This window comes from Myotis nattereri, assembly GCF_964212035.1.
Source record: "Myotis nattereri genome assembly, chromosome: 2".
NCBI classification, from domain to species: domain Eukaryota; kingdom Metazoa; phylum Chordata; class Mammalia; order Chiroptera; family Vespertilionidae; genus Myotis; species Myotis nattereri.
The window spans coordinates 124,687,673-124,700,405 of NC_138076.1; the positions used below are offsets into that span (position 1 = coordinate 124,687,673).

A 12,733-nucleotide genomic window follows, 5' to 3' on the forward strand; every position below is an offset into this window, starting at 1 on the left:
CATTTCAACAAGCTCTCCTGTTTTGTGGAAATGTAGGTGCAAAAACAGGTCAGTTAATCACCAAATTAGTTTGTTTTGTTCCTTCTTGCTTCTTCTTGCAGAGGAATAGCCAACAGTTTTCACAGTTCTGGTAAAATCAGTGAAGTAGGCAGATTGCCTTGGTTGAAAACTGCCCCCCGCCCAACACATGTACACCGGAACACACACCCCTCCCCAAAATAGGTGCCCTCCACTCACTCGCTGTCCTTGCCACCTTCTCTGCTCCCCAATACCGCCATTCCCGCTGTCATTCGCCAGCCAGGCACCTAAGGCCTGGACCGTGGCTCCCACTCCCAGCTGGGGCTATGCTTGCTTCCTGGCCTCGGAACCAGGTAGACCAGGTTCAAGTTCGCGGTTTTCTCACTGACCAGCCAGGGAATCTGTGTTTCTGGGTCCTGTACTCTTGGGCACCCATTCCCACCTCCCTGGACTCAGATTAGGCTAGAAAGGTGTTGAAAAATGCTTAATGAAACAAGGTGGGATTTCCCTGGGTCTGTGTGTAGTAGGCACAGAGAGATTAGTCACCGGGTTCGGAGTCACAGCAAATTGGATTAGAATCCCAGGTCTACTGACTCCAGGTGTGAACTTAGGCAACGTGCTTAACCTCTGATCCTTTCGTTTTCCCATTTGCAAAGTGGGGGAAATACAGTAACTTGTGCGGTTTTTGTGGAAAGGGGTTGACACAGTTTATGGCATGTAATATGGGCTCAATAAGTGCTAGCTTCGTCGTATTATTCTCATCGTCACCACCGTCACCCGCACCAGCACTGCATCACCACCCCTGTTATTATCTCTGTCACAACTTTTATTTCCTGCCCTCCTGGTCTACAGGTAGGCGTCCCAGCCACAGAGGCTCGCTCACACCCGTGACACCCCACTAGCCTTCCTTTCTCCAGGAGGGACAGGCCTAGGTCACACCTTTCTGGCCTATTAGGGATGACCCAGGTCTAAGCAGTGGGGCATAGTGGTTTCTGCAGTCAGGTTTCCTGTGTTCCTTCACCGCTGCGCCTCTCTGTGCCTTTTTCTCTCATCTATAAAATAGGAGGACAAAAATAATCTGCCCACAACCCCGTCATTGGGTTGGGAGGATTGAATAAAGCAGAAGAGGCAAAGCTCTCAGCACCATGCTGGCGTGTGGCTGGTGCTCACGAGCGCTGGTGCTGTACTGTCCCAGCAGCGCAGCATCAAGAGGTTAAGGGGGCAAGTCAGGCTGTGGGTGGGAGCAACGCATGGCTCCTCTGTGGACGAGCTCTGTGACCTTGCACAGGTTCATCTGATGAGACTGTGGGCAGGCAGCTTTCAGCAGCGTCACCTGAACTGCAGGGCATGTGTCAAATAGTAGAGGGTGGGCCATGGTCTCCTGTTCTACCAGGAGGGTGGGATGGAGAGATGGGCAGAGCCTGACCCAGGGTGGGGAGGGATCTCAGATTGTCACGTAAGTTGGTGAACTTACCTGGCCTGTGTCTTCCTCTCCTGGCTGGCGGTATAAATAATAATGGGCATGGGTTCCTTAGAGAAACGGCCAATCATGCGTAGCAAAGGTGTGTGGGGGTGGCTGTCCTGCAGCCAGAGATGGACCTGGTTGTCAGCCGAGATCTTTCCTGATATCTATATGTGTAATTACGGAGTGTGATTTGCTGAACTTAACCTGCCGAATACCGTTCTCATTTATTTATTAAAGGGGCCTCAATTATGTGATGGCCGGGCAGAGGCAGCCCCACTGAGAAGCACCCAGCAGTGGACGATTTTCACTCTGACTTTTTCTTTCACCTCTGGAGGTGGGGCTCCTTTTCTCAGACGGGGAGGATGGGCCTTGCTCCCCATTCTGTAGGATGGATTGTAGTCTCGCAGATTATTTCAGCGCTTTCCCAGGAAGATGTGATGCGAATTCAAGGTATCCTTGTCCTGTTCCCTTGCATTTTCCAAGGAGTCTGAAAAATAGCACAGTACCGTGTACAATATTCATATTCTGAGGACCACAGAGTGCTCGGCAGGCATAATCCATTCGTCCTCGCCGTCTTCCTGATGCTGGCAGGTGCTTTTCCTGCCTCAGTCTTCCAGCGGGGGGATGGCTCAGAAGGCTGGGTGGCTCCCCAGAGCCGCACAGCACGCCGCAGTCCCCAGGCTCTTGGCAGTTCTGCGTTCTCAGGGAAGCCCACGTGGCCCCAGTTTCAATGTGATCCTTGGAGGTTGGTTTCTTAAGCCCATCCCTTTCTCCCATGTCAGCCCTGGCTTCATGGACTCGCGCTTTGATGCTACCAGAAATGTCTTTCTCCCCAGATCCACAAAATAAAACAAATGCAGGAAGGAGAAATATGCTAGTCATGGGAAAATCCCTCTGCAGGCTCCTCTGACAAGCTGTTGTTCTGAGTCCTTGGCGCCTTCGCTCCCAATTTATAGTGACCGTGGGAGTTCAGACAGTGCCTCACATGGTGGTCCCAGGCTGTCTCCCCATGGCTCCTGTGGGCCCAGGAGCTCAGGCAGCCATGGCCCGTGGGGTTGCAGGTAAGGAGAGCTTATGCTGCACCACCATAAAGAGCACCCCTTCCCACACTAGCACCCCGCCTGACAGTAACAGTGCCTGAGGCTCCAAGCTGTTTCCTGTTGTGTATTGACAAGTTCCGTAGTTTGGGGAAAAGACATTTCCCAAGGGTCAAACCCCCCCCCCCCCCCAGCCTTCTCAGCAGAGGACAGTCCCCAACAGCTCAGAGAACAGCCACCAGCGGTGGGTAGGCTGTCAGCCTCCCTCTTGCGAAGTCCTTCCCCTGCCTCTTTGGGGTTTTGGCCCCATCTCCTCTGTGTGTTCTCGAATAGGGATGGGACACAGCTGTATGCCCACCGTGCGTGACCGGCCAAGGTCCTTGAGCAGAATCCCGCTGCCAAGGCCTCCATCCTCCTGTGGCCAGCAGTGCGCAGGAGCAGGGAGGGCTGGACTGAGCTAGCGAATGCTGGGGTCCCATACACCCTGTGCCCCTTCTTCCTTCCACCCAGCCCAGCCCGCCTGGGCCTGCAGTGTGCTTGACTGGGAAGAAGGTGCGCAGCCGGGCTGGGGCTGTGGCGTGAGTCGATGTTTATGGGCTGGTGAGTGATTGCTCCTGCTTTTCAAGGCTGGCAGGTGCTTTGTATCATCTGCTGCACTTTGGCATCCAGCTGCACATCACTCTGTGGTCCTTCTGGGGGCTGCTTCTCAGGCTTTGTTCCTGCCCGCAGCCTCAGTCGCACTCTGAGTGCACTGTGGGGGTTCTGAGCTGTCTCTGCCTCCTCTTCCATTTCCCCACATCGGGAATGGGCCTGCAGGTCAGTGTGAGAAGGTGGCAAGGTGCTGGCACCTGAGAGGGTTGATCTGGGTCCTGCTGTCAGAGTTGAGGAGTCCAGATGGCCTGGGAACTGGGTGCAGGTGAAGGCGGGGGAGGTCGGGGAGGTGAGATCTGTTGCTCTGCCAGCCTTTCTCCCAGACAGAGGAATGGCTGTGGAAGACGGGGGCTCACGGGGGCTGTGTTGGGAGAGCACAGGTGATACCCACCTCTCCTCCCATATCTAGTTCTTGCCCCGTACTTACTGTCTGCACATCAGCCTTCTTGGGGACTGGCCCTGATCTTGGCACCACTCCTTGGCCTCTGAAGCCCAGGGACAGGCCCAGATTATCCCTGTCCCTAGAACCATGCCACCCTGGGCCCCACCCTTGGTTAGAGTGAGCCTCTGTCAGGGCAGATCCCCTCCATGCGGAGGCCAGGCCGGGAAGCCTAAACAGATGGGCAGTGAGTGCTTCAGCAAGCCAACCTCCACTCCCCATCCCCCATCCCACCCGCTGGGGTCAGAGGGCACCAGGCCCTTTGTGCAGCCCTCTGGGGATCAGGGCTGCTGGAAACTGGGCATTTCCCCCTGCCCAGGCCCTTAACCCACTGGAGGGTGGCAAGGGCTGTCCTCAAAGTCTCAAATGGGACCTCCCTCATCACAGACTGTCATCCTCATGAACTTTCTGGAGTTGTAGACTGTAAGAGGTATTGTAACAGGATCTCTCCACAGGTAGGTGTTCTGGTGAACTGGGGAGGGGTTACCACATTCTCAGTGCCCCTACAAGGTTCACTGGAGTGAAGTGGACTCTGGAAACATGGAATTTAAGAGCTTTATTAACCTCAGAGTCTTGCAGCTCCCACTACAACATCCCTCACCTTTGACCACGTTGGAATGCTCTCCCCTAGGCCTGTCTTGGATGGAAAATAGCCTGATTCTGCAATCATCAGACTGTAACTGGGTTTTAGATATGCAAATGCTTTATGTAATGCTTATTTGGAGGAAAACTCAGTTCAGAAATGTGGGTGTGATCTCCCTAGCACCTGTGCAAGCTGATGATACTGGGGGCTGTGAACTGAAGTTGTGAAGACATTGGAGGCTTTGAGAGAAAGTGTGGGGTCAAAAAAAGAATGACCAAGGAATCATGTAATTTGGTGTTAAATGATGCACAAACTTAATGTGAGCAAAACTTGTGCTATGGCTTCCAGCCAAGGCAGTGAAGGCTTAGGCTGGATTATGAGGAGTATAGAGCTCAGAGTGTAGGAGGGGAGAGTGGTGTCTGTATATTCTGTGTTGGTCCTTCCATAGCTGGACTCTAACTTTCAGATTGGGACAGCGGTGAGCAGTGGAAGGTGACTCAGAGGAGGTGGAAGATCTCAGAGCCCTTTACTAGGCCAGGGAAGACTTGAGCAGGAATGTTAGATACCGGCCTTCTGATATTTCAAGGCCTGCCACACCTGTTCTGGGCGGGCCTCTCGGGCAAAACTAGAACTGAGGCATGTTAGCCATCGGAGAGTAGATTCTTAAGTAAAAGAAAAGAATTCTTGACCTGTTAGAGTTGTGCATAAATGGAATGGAGCATCTGGTGGGATGGTGAGCACTGGGAGCCTGGGGTGCTCAAGGAGAGGCTGGACGGCCCGGGGCCAGGGACAGCTCCCACGGGGGAGACTTCTCACTGAGAGGCACCTCCCGCTCTGTGCTCTGATCCTCCTGCCTGCTGGTGGCTTTGGCAGAGACATCTTTGCGATTCTGTCCTGTCCTTTTGCTCCGTGCAGCATTAGAAGCCTTGTCCACCCTCCACCCCCTTTACAGCTGTGGCGATGAATGAGCTGCAGCCGCCCCTTGGAGGCAACGGGCATTAGAAATGCAATGTAGCAGCCCCACTCCCGGCGCTGACGTATGGTCCTTTCTCCCAGTGATGAAGTTCTTGGCAGGCCGGCTTCTCCCGGGCCAGGCAAGATCATTGCTAGCCACATGTCAGGCGGTGAAATTAAAGTCACTTTGGTTTTCTTTTTTATTTTCCACATCCACTAATTTATTAAATGCCATTAAACATTGTGCTTGGCTCTGGCTCATAAAGAGCATTGGGGAGTGCTGAGACCTGGTGTTTGAAAAGCTCCTGCAAAATAAAGAGGGGATGAGGCTGATGGGGGCCCAGGGGCTGGTCTGGGCTGGGGCTCTGCAGACACATGAGGCAGCCAGTGAAATAGCCAGAGGGTGTGAAGGGCCCCAGGGGGGACTTACAGGCCAATGAGGGGCCGAGGCGGGTAAATTGGGGCACTGAGATTCATTCTAGATGTAACAAAGTGGGGGTGAATGGGGCCCTCTTTTCCAGGTGGGTTTGTGTGTCTGAGTCTGGTGCTATTCCCAGGCTGTCTCCTGCTCAGGCTCTCCCCACCCTCCCATCCATCCATCCATCCATCCATCCATCTGTCCGTCCATCCATCCACCCACTCACCCATCTGTCCTTCTGCCCGTCCACCCATCCATCTGCCTGTCCGTCCGTCCATCCATCCATCCATCCATATTTACGTAGCATGTTCTGGGCCCTGTGGGGGAAGAGATATGAACCTGGCCCTGGAAGTGCTGGTGCTTTAATGAGGGTGGGCATCAGTCTACACAGAAGGTTGATCCCTGTGGGCTCAGCTCTGGATCCAGCGCTGGCGTAGGAGGTCACCCCTGACAAGGCCCCCCCCCCACAAGGGGGAGAGGCTGTGGCAGTTATGCAGGGACCCTGGAGTGGCTGTCCCTGAGCTCTGAGCGGTGTGTAAGTGGGGGTAGAAGCTCAGGAAGGAATTTGGTTTGAAGGGGAAATTATGGTCCTCATCCCCAGAGAAATGTGATGCCTGCATGAAAAATACATAAGGCTACATGGAAGAAGCATGTATTAAAACTACAAATCAATATGCTTTGAACTGAAGACGAGGGAAAATGCCCTGGGGATATTGGCTAGTTACAGCAGGCCTAATAAAGGAGGTGAGTCTGGAGTGCTTGTTCCCCGCGTGGCCTTGGCCCCACTGGGCCTCAGCTTACTCGCTGTGCATCTGGTGGATGGGTCCAAGGGTGAGGGGAAGATCCTGAGACAGCCTCTGAGGAATCAGGCAGGAGAGTCCTGTCAGAGGGAAACCCAAAGGCATTGCCAAGGGTGAGGCAGTGTTCCAGCTCTGGGTAGTTAGTGAGGAACCAAACAGACCCAAATCCCAGCCTGCACAGAGATCCAGGCCATGGGCAAATGCAAGGGTAGAACTCATTTTCTCAAGTTTTGATGTGGATTTATTTGGAGCCCTGAGTTGAAAGTATTTAGAAATGCCCTTGGTTGTTGGGAGGAAGGAGAAGGGGCAAGGAAGGCTTGCCAAGATGGTCCGTGGGCCAGCTCCTGCTTAGAGAGGGGTGCTGACCAGGCCCGGCTGGTGACCTTGGGTCATTCAGTGCTACCAGGGGCTGGATCCCGGCCCCCTGAGTCACTCTGCCTCGCCCCAGTCTCTTCCTGCCTTGGGCTGACTATAGCTCGGTCATCTCAGCTGAGACAACCCTCTGGATTTGGAAGGGAATTTTCCCGAATGCCACCAGCTAAGCTCTCTGGCTCTGATCTTTGGCTGTGCCATTGCAGACCTTGCCTCCTTCCTGTGCTTGGCACCCTCCATATGAGGTGGTTCCCCTCCCTGCTCCTCCCCTCTCCCATTCCTGCCTCACCCTCCCTGCTCCTGCTCTGCCTTCGGATGTTGGCTTCCTGTCTTCTTGCCCTCCTGCCCAGCAAACCTTTTCTGCTGTCAACTCCTCCCTTATGCCCATTGCCACACACCAGATGTTGGCCTGTTACTTGCTCCTGCCCCATCCCTCACTAGCTCCTGGGTGGAGTCTTCCCAGCATTTTTCTCCTCTCATGTTGTGTCGACCCTCTGGGAGCCAGGACGCTGTCCCACCCTTGGAAGGGACAAGGGGACACACGAGGTTGTTTCTTTGGTGGTGTCTTCTCAGGGCACTGAGATTAGAGGATGGATACCTGGCATGGGAGGGCCAGGGCAGTTTCTTCTCTACTAACATTGGGACTGCAAGCTCTGGGGAGGGTCCTGGAGACCCTGGTGTCCCCAGCTGCAGGGGAATAGGGGTCCTGCAGGTCCAGGAGCCCAAGTCAGCTCTCTTTGGTAGGCTCCTCTACCTGTAGCCAGAGGCCCGCAGCAGCGGGTTTCCTCTTATTCATTGCAGGGTCTGGCTTTAGGAACCATAAATCTGCAACATGAAGGTCATGAATTTCCATGGTATGATTAATGAAAGAAAAATTGAGACGGCAGCGTAGATACTGAGCAGATTGAAGAAAGTCAATGACAAGTTGGATGAAAGTTTCAGAACCTCACTGGCAAACCCAGAGGTTCTGATCCAGCCTGGAGCGCCACCTAGTGGTTGCAAAGGTTATTCCCCTGGCAAAGCTTAGGGATGCTCCCATTCATTGGGTGGGTGGATGCTCAGGGCCTGAGTATGCCCACACCTTCGGAACCTTGCCCTAGTTCCACCTGGGGCTGCTGAAGGGTATAGGAGGCGCAGGACCCCTCTCCACAGGTTAGGGGACCCAGGAAGCCGCTCCACTTACCTAACTCCCATCCCCTATGCTCCTTGAACAGTCTTTGGCTTAGTAATACATGGGAATTTCCCAACTTCTTTGTCACGCCCAGTCTGGATCACCTTTGTTTCCCCATTTACAAAAGTCCTACTGACTCTTTAAATCCCAGCAAGCCCTGTCAACACTACCTTCCAAACATATCGCAAGTCGGACATTTCTGACCAGCCCTCCGTAACCACCTGGTGCAGGTCACGGCCAGCCGGCCGCCGCAGTGCCTCCTGATTGCCTCCGATGGTCTGTTCTCCCAACGGCAGCCAGAGCGATCTATTGAAAACATAAATCATGTCACTCTCCAGCTCCGGAGGCTTCCCACCCCGCTGAGAACAGCACCCACATTTTCTTTGCTGGTGCCTGCAAGGTCCTGTCTCATCGGTCCCCTGCCGCCACCTACTCCCCCCCCCCCGCCCCCCGCCACTTGTCACCTCCTTCACTCTTTTGTGGCCACTTGGACACCTCAGGGCCGTTCCCTCTGCGAGAACACTTTCCCCAGGTATTTGTGTGGCTCACTTCCCCTTTTCATTTGAGTCCCTGTGCAACTGCCACCTTTCTCTGCCCACTCTGTCCCCAGTTACTTCCTAATCCCTTGTCCACCTTAGCTTTCTTCACAGCAACATCAGCGCCTGAAACTCTGCAAGATGTTTGCTTGTTCCCATTCTGTGTGGGAACCCCACTTCATGAGCAGTTCACCAGCTCCTCCCGCACTCGAAAGGGGACTGGCACTTACTAAGGAGGGGCTCAGTTTGGGGCTGCGGGCTGCCTGTCTTACTGGCATATCTGTGTCTCCTCTCTGAGCTTGGTTCCTTGGGTCACAGCACGGCTTCGGCACCAGGAACTGCTACTTCCACCCACTTCCCATGCTTGCTTCCACATAAATTCTCACAGCAACCCAGGAAGTAGGTGCTATTATTCTCATTCAGAATAAAAGGAGTTTACAAGTGGCACAACCAGGAGCAGCTGGAGCTGGGTATCAGATCCATGTCTGGCTCCCCAGCCCCTATGTGGAACGTCCTTGCCCCCCACCTGCCCCAAGTCCCCCCATCCTTGAGGCACTGTCTCTGCCAACTGGCATCTTGGACCAGGACAGTGACTGCCTCCTCTGAACGCCTGTGCCGTTTATTTGGCACCAGTGTATACTGCCAGGGGTAGATGCTGCTTTTTCCTTGCTCCCACCCAGCCCGAGTGGAGGCCCAGGGAAGGCAGGCCTCTAAAGCAGTTGTAGCTCTTCTGGCACGGACGCTGCATGCTAGAGGCACTCAATAAATATTGGTTGACTGATTGATTGGCTTCTCAGATTCAGCACACTTCCCCTGGGCTGTGGGAGGGAGGGGGCTGTCAGCTATATCGAGCATAAAATAAGGCAGACGTGGAGATTTGCAGCCAATGAAACTGAAGCTTCCCCAGGTGAAGCGAGTGGCGGCGGCGGCCCCAGGGGTGCTGTTGAAGAGTCGGTTTTCGGGCCCATGGGGCTGGTTGCTGGCTTACAGATGGATGGTGAAGGCAGTGATGGGCTGCTCCGTCCTAAACCTCAGCCAGCCCCTCAGTCAGCTCTCAACCAGCCCAGCCAGTCCTTTTCTTTTCCCGTCTGTGGGAAATTTGTTCTCCAGGCTCTGAGAACAGTGGGCAACGGCCCTCTGCTCAGGGCCACAGGGCAGTCACTGGAGGGTCTGGCTCTGAGAAACTGGGCTCCGAGATTCTTTTCCTGCCCCGAGCAAGCCCGTGTTGCTTCCCTGACCGCCATCCACCCTCCCGGACTCCTTCCTGGATGCTGGGACCTCTCCCCTGCCGGTGGAATAACGGCAGCCCCCCATCTGCACCTGGGACCCGCAATGTTTGTCACGTGCTTTTGCTTATGTCTCATTTAATTTGATCCTCAGAGTGACCCTAGAGGCCAGTGAAGCCAGTGTAACCCCATTAGCCAGACAGGGGGATTGAGACATGGAAAGGCGGAAGGGATTTGTCTGGGTCACACAGCTGACATGATTGGAGGCTGTGATCATGTTTGACCAGTAGCCCTGTTCTCACCCTTTCCCTGGCTCAGAGTTGGGGGTGGGGACATGGAGTCTTTCGAGACCCCTGGTGGTGAATGCAAGAGCAATGCCAGTCTAACAGGCTTTCCTTTCTCTCCAGCTCTGTGGCTGTGGGCTGCTTGGAGTGGGCATTTGGCTCTCCGTGTCCCAAGGCAACTTTGCCACCTTCTCCCCCAGCTTCCCTTCGCTGTCTGCAGCCAACCTAGTCATCGCCATAGGCACCATTGTCATGGTGACGGGCTTCCTGGGCTGCCTGGGGGCCATCAAGGAAAACAAGTGCCTCCTCCTCAGTGTAAGTTGGACCCATACCCCCAACCCTCTGAACTCTGGATCACCCTGCATTTGGGCCACAGTGACAGGCAAGGCCTGGGAACATCAGCTAACAGCCCAGGAGATTGCTTCCAGGATGTTCTTGGCCCAATCACTCCCCTCTTCCCCGCTATCCCTGCCCTAGTTGTCCCTCTCACTCCTTGACTGGTGTCCACTTAATGCCCCTCCCCGACCTGTCTGGGTTTCCTCAGAAGTAGGTAGCCTCTCCATACCTGGGAAGCCCTGGCTGGCTGTTGCCTGTCCCCGCCTCCCTGCCCTTGTTCTGGTTTGTGCCCCACTCCTGGCCACGACCACCACCATGTGCCCATGCCTGCACCTTCTCTTTCCAGTTCTTCATCGTCCTGTTGGTCATCCTCCTAGCAGAGCTGATCTTACTTATCCTCTTCTTTGTCTACATGGACAAGGTAAGCTTTCAGGAAGGAGGGAGCTTATGGAATTTCATTGCCCTTGGGATTGGGTCAAACTGGAGCAAACCAGAGGGAAATGGAACCAGGAGAACAGGAAAGGCCCAGATGAAAGGTTTTGGTGGGGCAGCATGGGGAAGGCGAGTTTGGGATGGTTCATTACCTTGTGTAGTCTTAGGAAGTTGAGTCCTCTAAATTGTCCAAGGATGCAGTGGACTGCCCCTTGCTCAGTGAACTCCGCATCACTGGGAGCATTCCAGCACACTGTGTTGGCCACTTGGAGAAGGGAGTTAGACTCACTAAGCGGCTAGGCTGGGATTTGACGATAACCCATTGGAAACCTGCAGGAACGTGGCCGGTGACACCATGAGTAGGGCTAACGGTGAAGGGGAGCTACCCTTCCTTTTCCAGAGGCCTCCGAGGCGGAGCGACTGCTCCAGGCTGCACCGCAGGGTTCAGGATGGTGGGGTGCCTCCTGGCAACCTCGGCAGACTAGATAGCTCCCAGTCCATTTGGAGAACTTCTTATTGGTACTCCCAGGAATGAGTAGCCAAGCACTGAGTCTCTTAGGGCTCAGCAGGCTCGTTGGTGCCCTGTGCCCAGGAACTATGTTGCTCTCAGTTCCGTGGGGTCTGGAAGCACTTGCCCAGGCCACACTGGAAGGTGGAGTCATTATTAGGGTTAGAACTGAGTTCCTTTGCATTTGTGAAAGGGAAGAAATAATAATACCAAAAGATCCCTCTGTGCCAGCCCTGTGCTTGGCTCTTTATGAGAATTGTTTCCTTTAATTCTCTCAACGCCAGAGGTAGATATTATTATTACAGGGTATGACAGATAAAGCAGAGGCAAGCTACTTGCCAGCGAGAGGTGGCCCTAAGATCAAAATGACTCGTCTGCCACTCTCTGGTTCCCAGGGTGCCTCTGACGGGCAGCACGGGGGAAGATGTGGGCGGGTGGCAGAGTGGCCTGTGTGTGGCTGGTGTCTTTCCTCTGAGGGTTACAGCTCTCCTGGGAGTCAGTGGGAATAGACTGAAGCTGGGGGCGTGGACCTGCCCTGCCCCAGCACCCCACCCAGGGAGAAGGGTGGCCAGCAGTCCTAGTGGACCTGGGCAGGCTGCATCTGGTCCCACCTGTCCTGTCTGTCGGCCTCACCCGGACAGGTGAATGAGAACGCCAAGAAGGACCTGAAGGAAGGCCTGCTGCTCTACAACACGGAGAACAACGTGGGTCTGAAGAATGCCTGGAACATCATCCAGGCCGAGGTGAGGGTGGGCAGCCCTGCTAACTGGATGGGCAGGGCCAGCAGACAGGGAGGAGGCGTGCGGCCTGGGCCTCAGACCCCGCCCAGGTGACCGAGTTGGGCAGCTGTGCTTTCTGGATAGTAAGTGAGAGCTGCCGGGTCAGACACCAGCCAGTGGGATGCAGCTGGAGAGGGGCGAGGAGGTGAGTGAAGGAGGGTGAGCAGGACCTGGACACAGGAGTGGACAGGCCTGAGGGGGCTGTGCGAGTGGCTAAGTGGGCACAGGGAGCTGGGAAGGATGGATGATCGAGAAGGACAGACCATCTGATCCTTCTCTGAAGCTTTGGAATGAGTGACAGAATTTATTTTAGCAACAGCTATGCCCCCTGGTCCTGGCTCAGGCTAGGAGGCTCTGATTCTGAGAAGAACAAGTCAGTACAGCCTGGTGCCCCATGGGAAGCGCTGGGGAAGGGCAGGCGCCAGCCTGCGACGGTCCCTCAGGCACAGAGCCGCAGGTGCTGGTGGGACGGAGGGCTGAGGACTCCTGCCCAGAGTCAGTGCCCAGTTCCGAGGGGCCGGCAGCTTTCCTCTCTCCTGCTCCAGCCTCCAGGAGGGAGCTCTCACTTACCTCCCCTGTGGGCCCAGCTGAGGCCAAAAATGGACAAGAGAAGGCCTTTGTGTCCTCTGCTGAACTCCAGGGGGCAGGTCACTGGGGCGGGGTTGGCCTGGATGGGGAGGGCGCAGAGGAGATGGCAGGCTGTGGCGTGTCTGACCCTGTGCCT

General features: G+C 55.0%; 1 protein-coding gene across 4 annotated transcripts in view; it reads left to right on the forward strand.

Moving 5' to 3' along the window:
* Positions 1 to 12,733, forward strand: part of TSPAN9 (tetraspanin 9) — a gene marked incomplete at its 5' end in the record, with an annotated part of 208,255 nt that overhangs the window by 190,153 nt on the left and 5,369 nt on the right. For all 4 annotated transcript variants that reach the window (XM_081081407.1, XM_081081408.1, XM_081081409.1 and 1 more), the window contains 3 exons: positions 10,078 to 10,269; positions 10,637 to 10,711; positions 11,872 to 11,973. In XM_081081407.1, the coding sequence (XP_080937533.1) occupies positions 10,078 to 10,269; positions 10,637 to 10,711; positions 11,872 to 11,973 (369 nt within the window). The remainder of the gene's footprint in view (positions 1 to 10,077; positions 10,270 to 10,636; positions 10,712 to 11,871; positions 11,974 to 12,733) is intronic.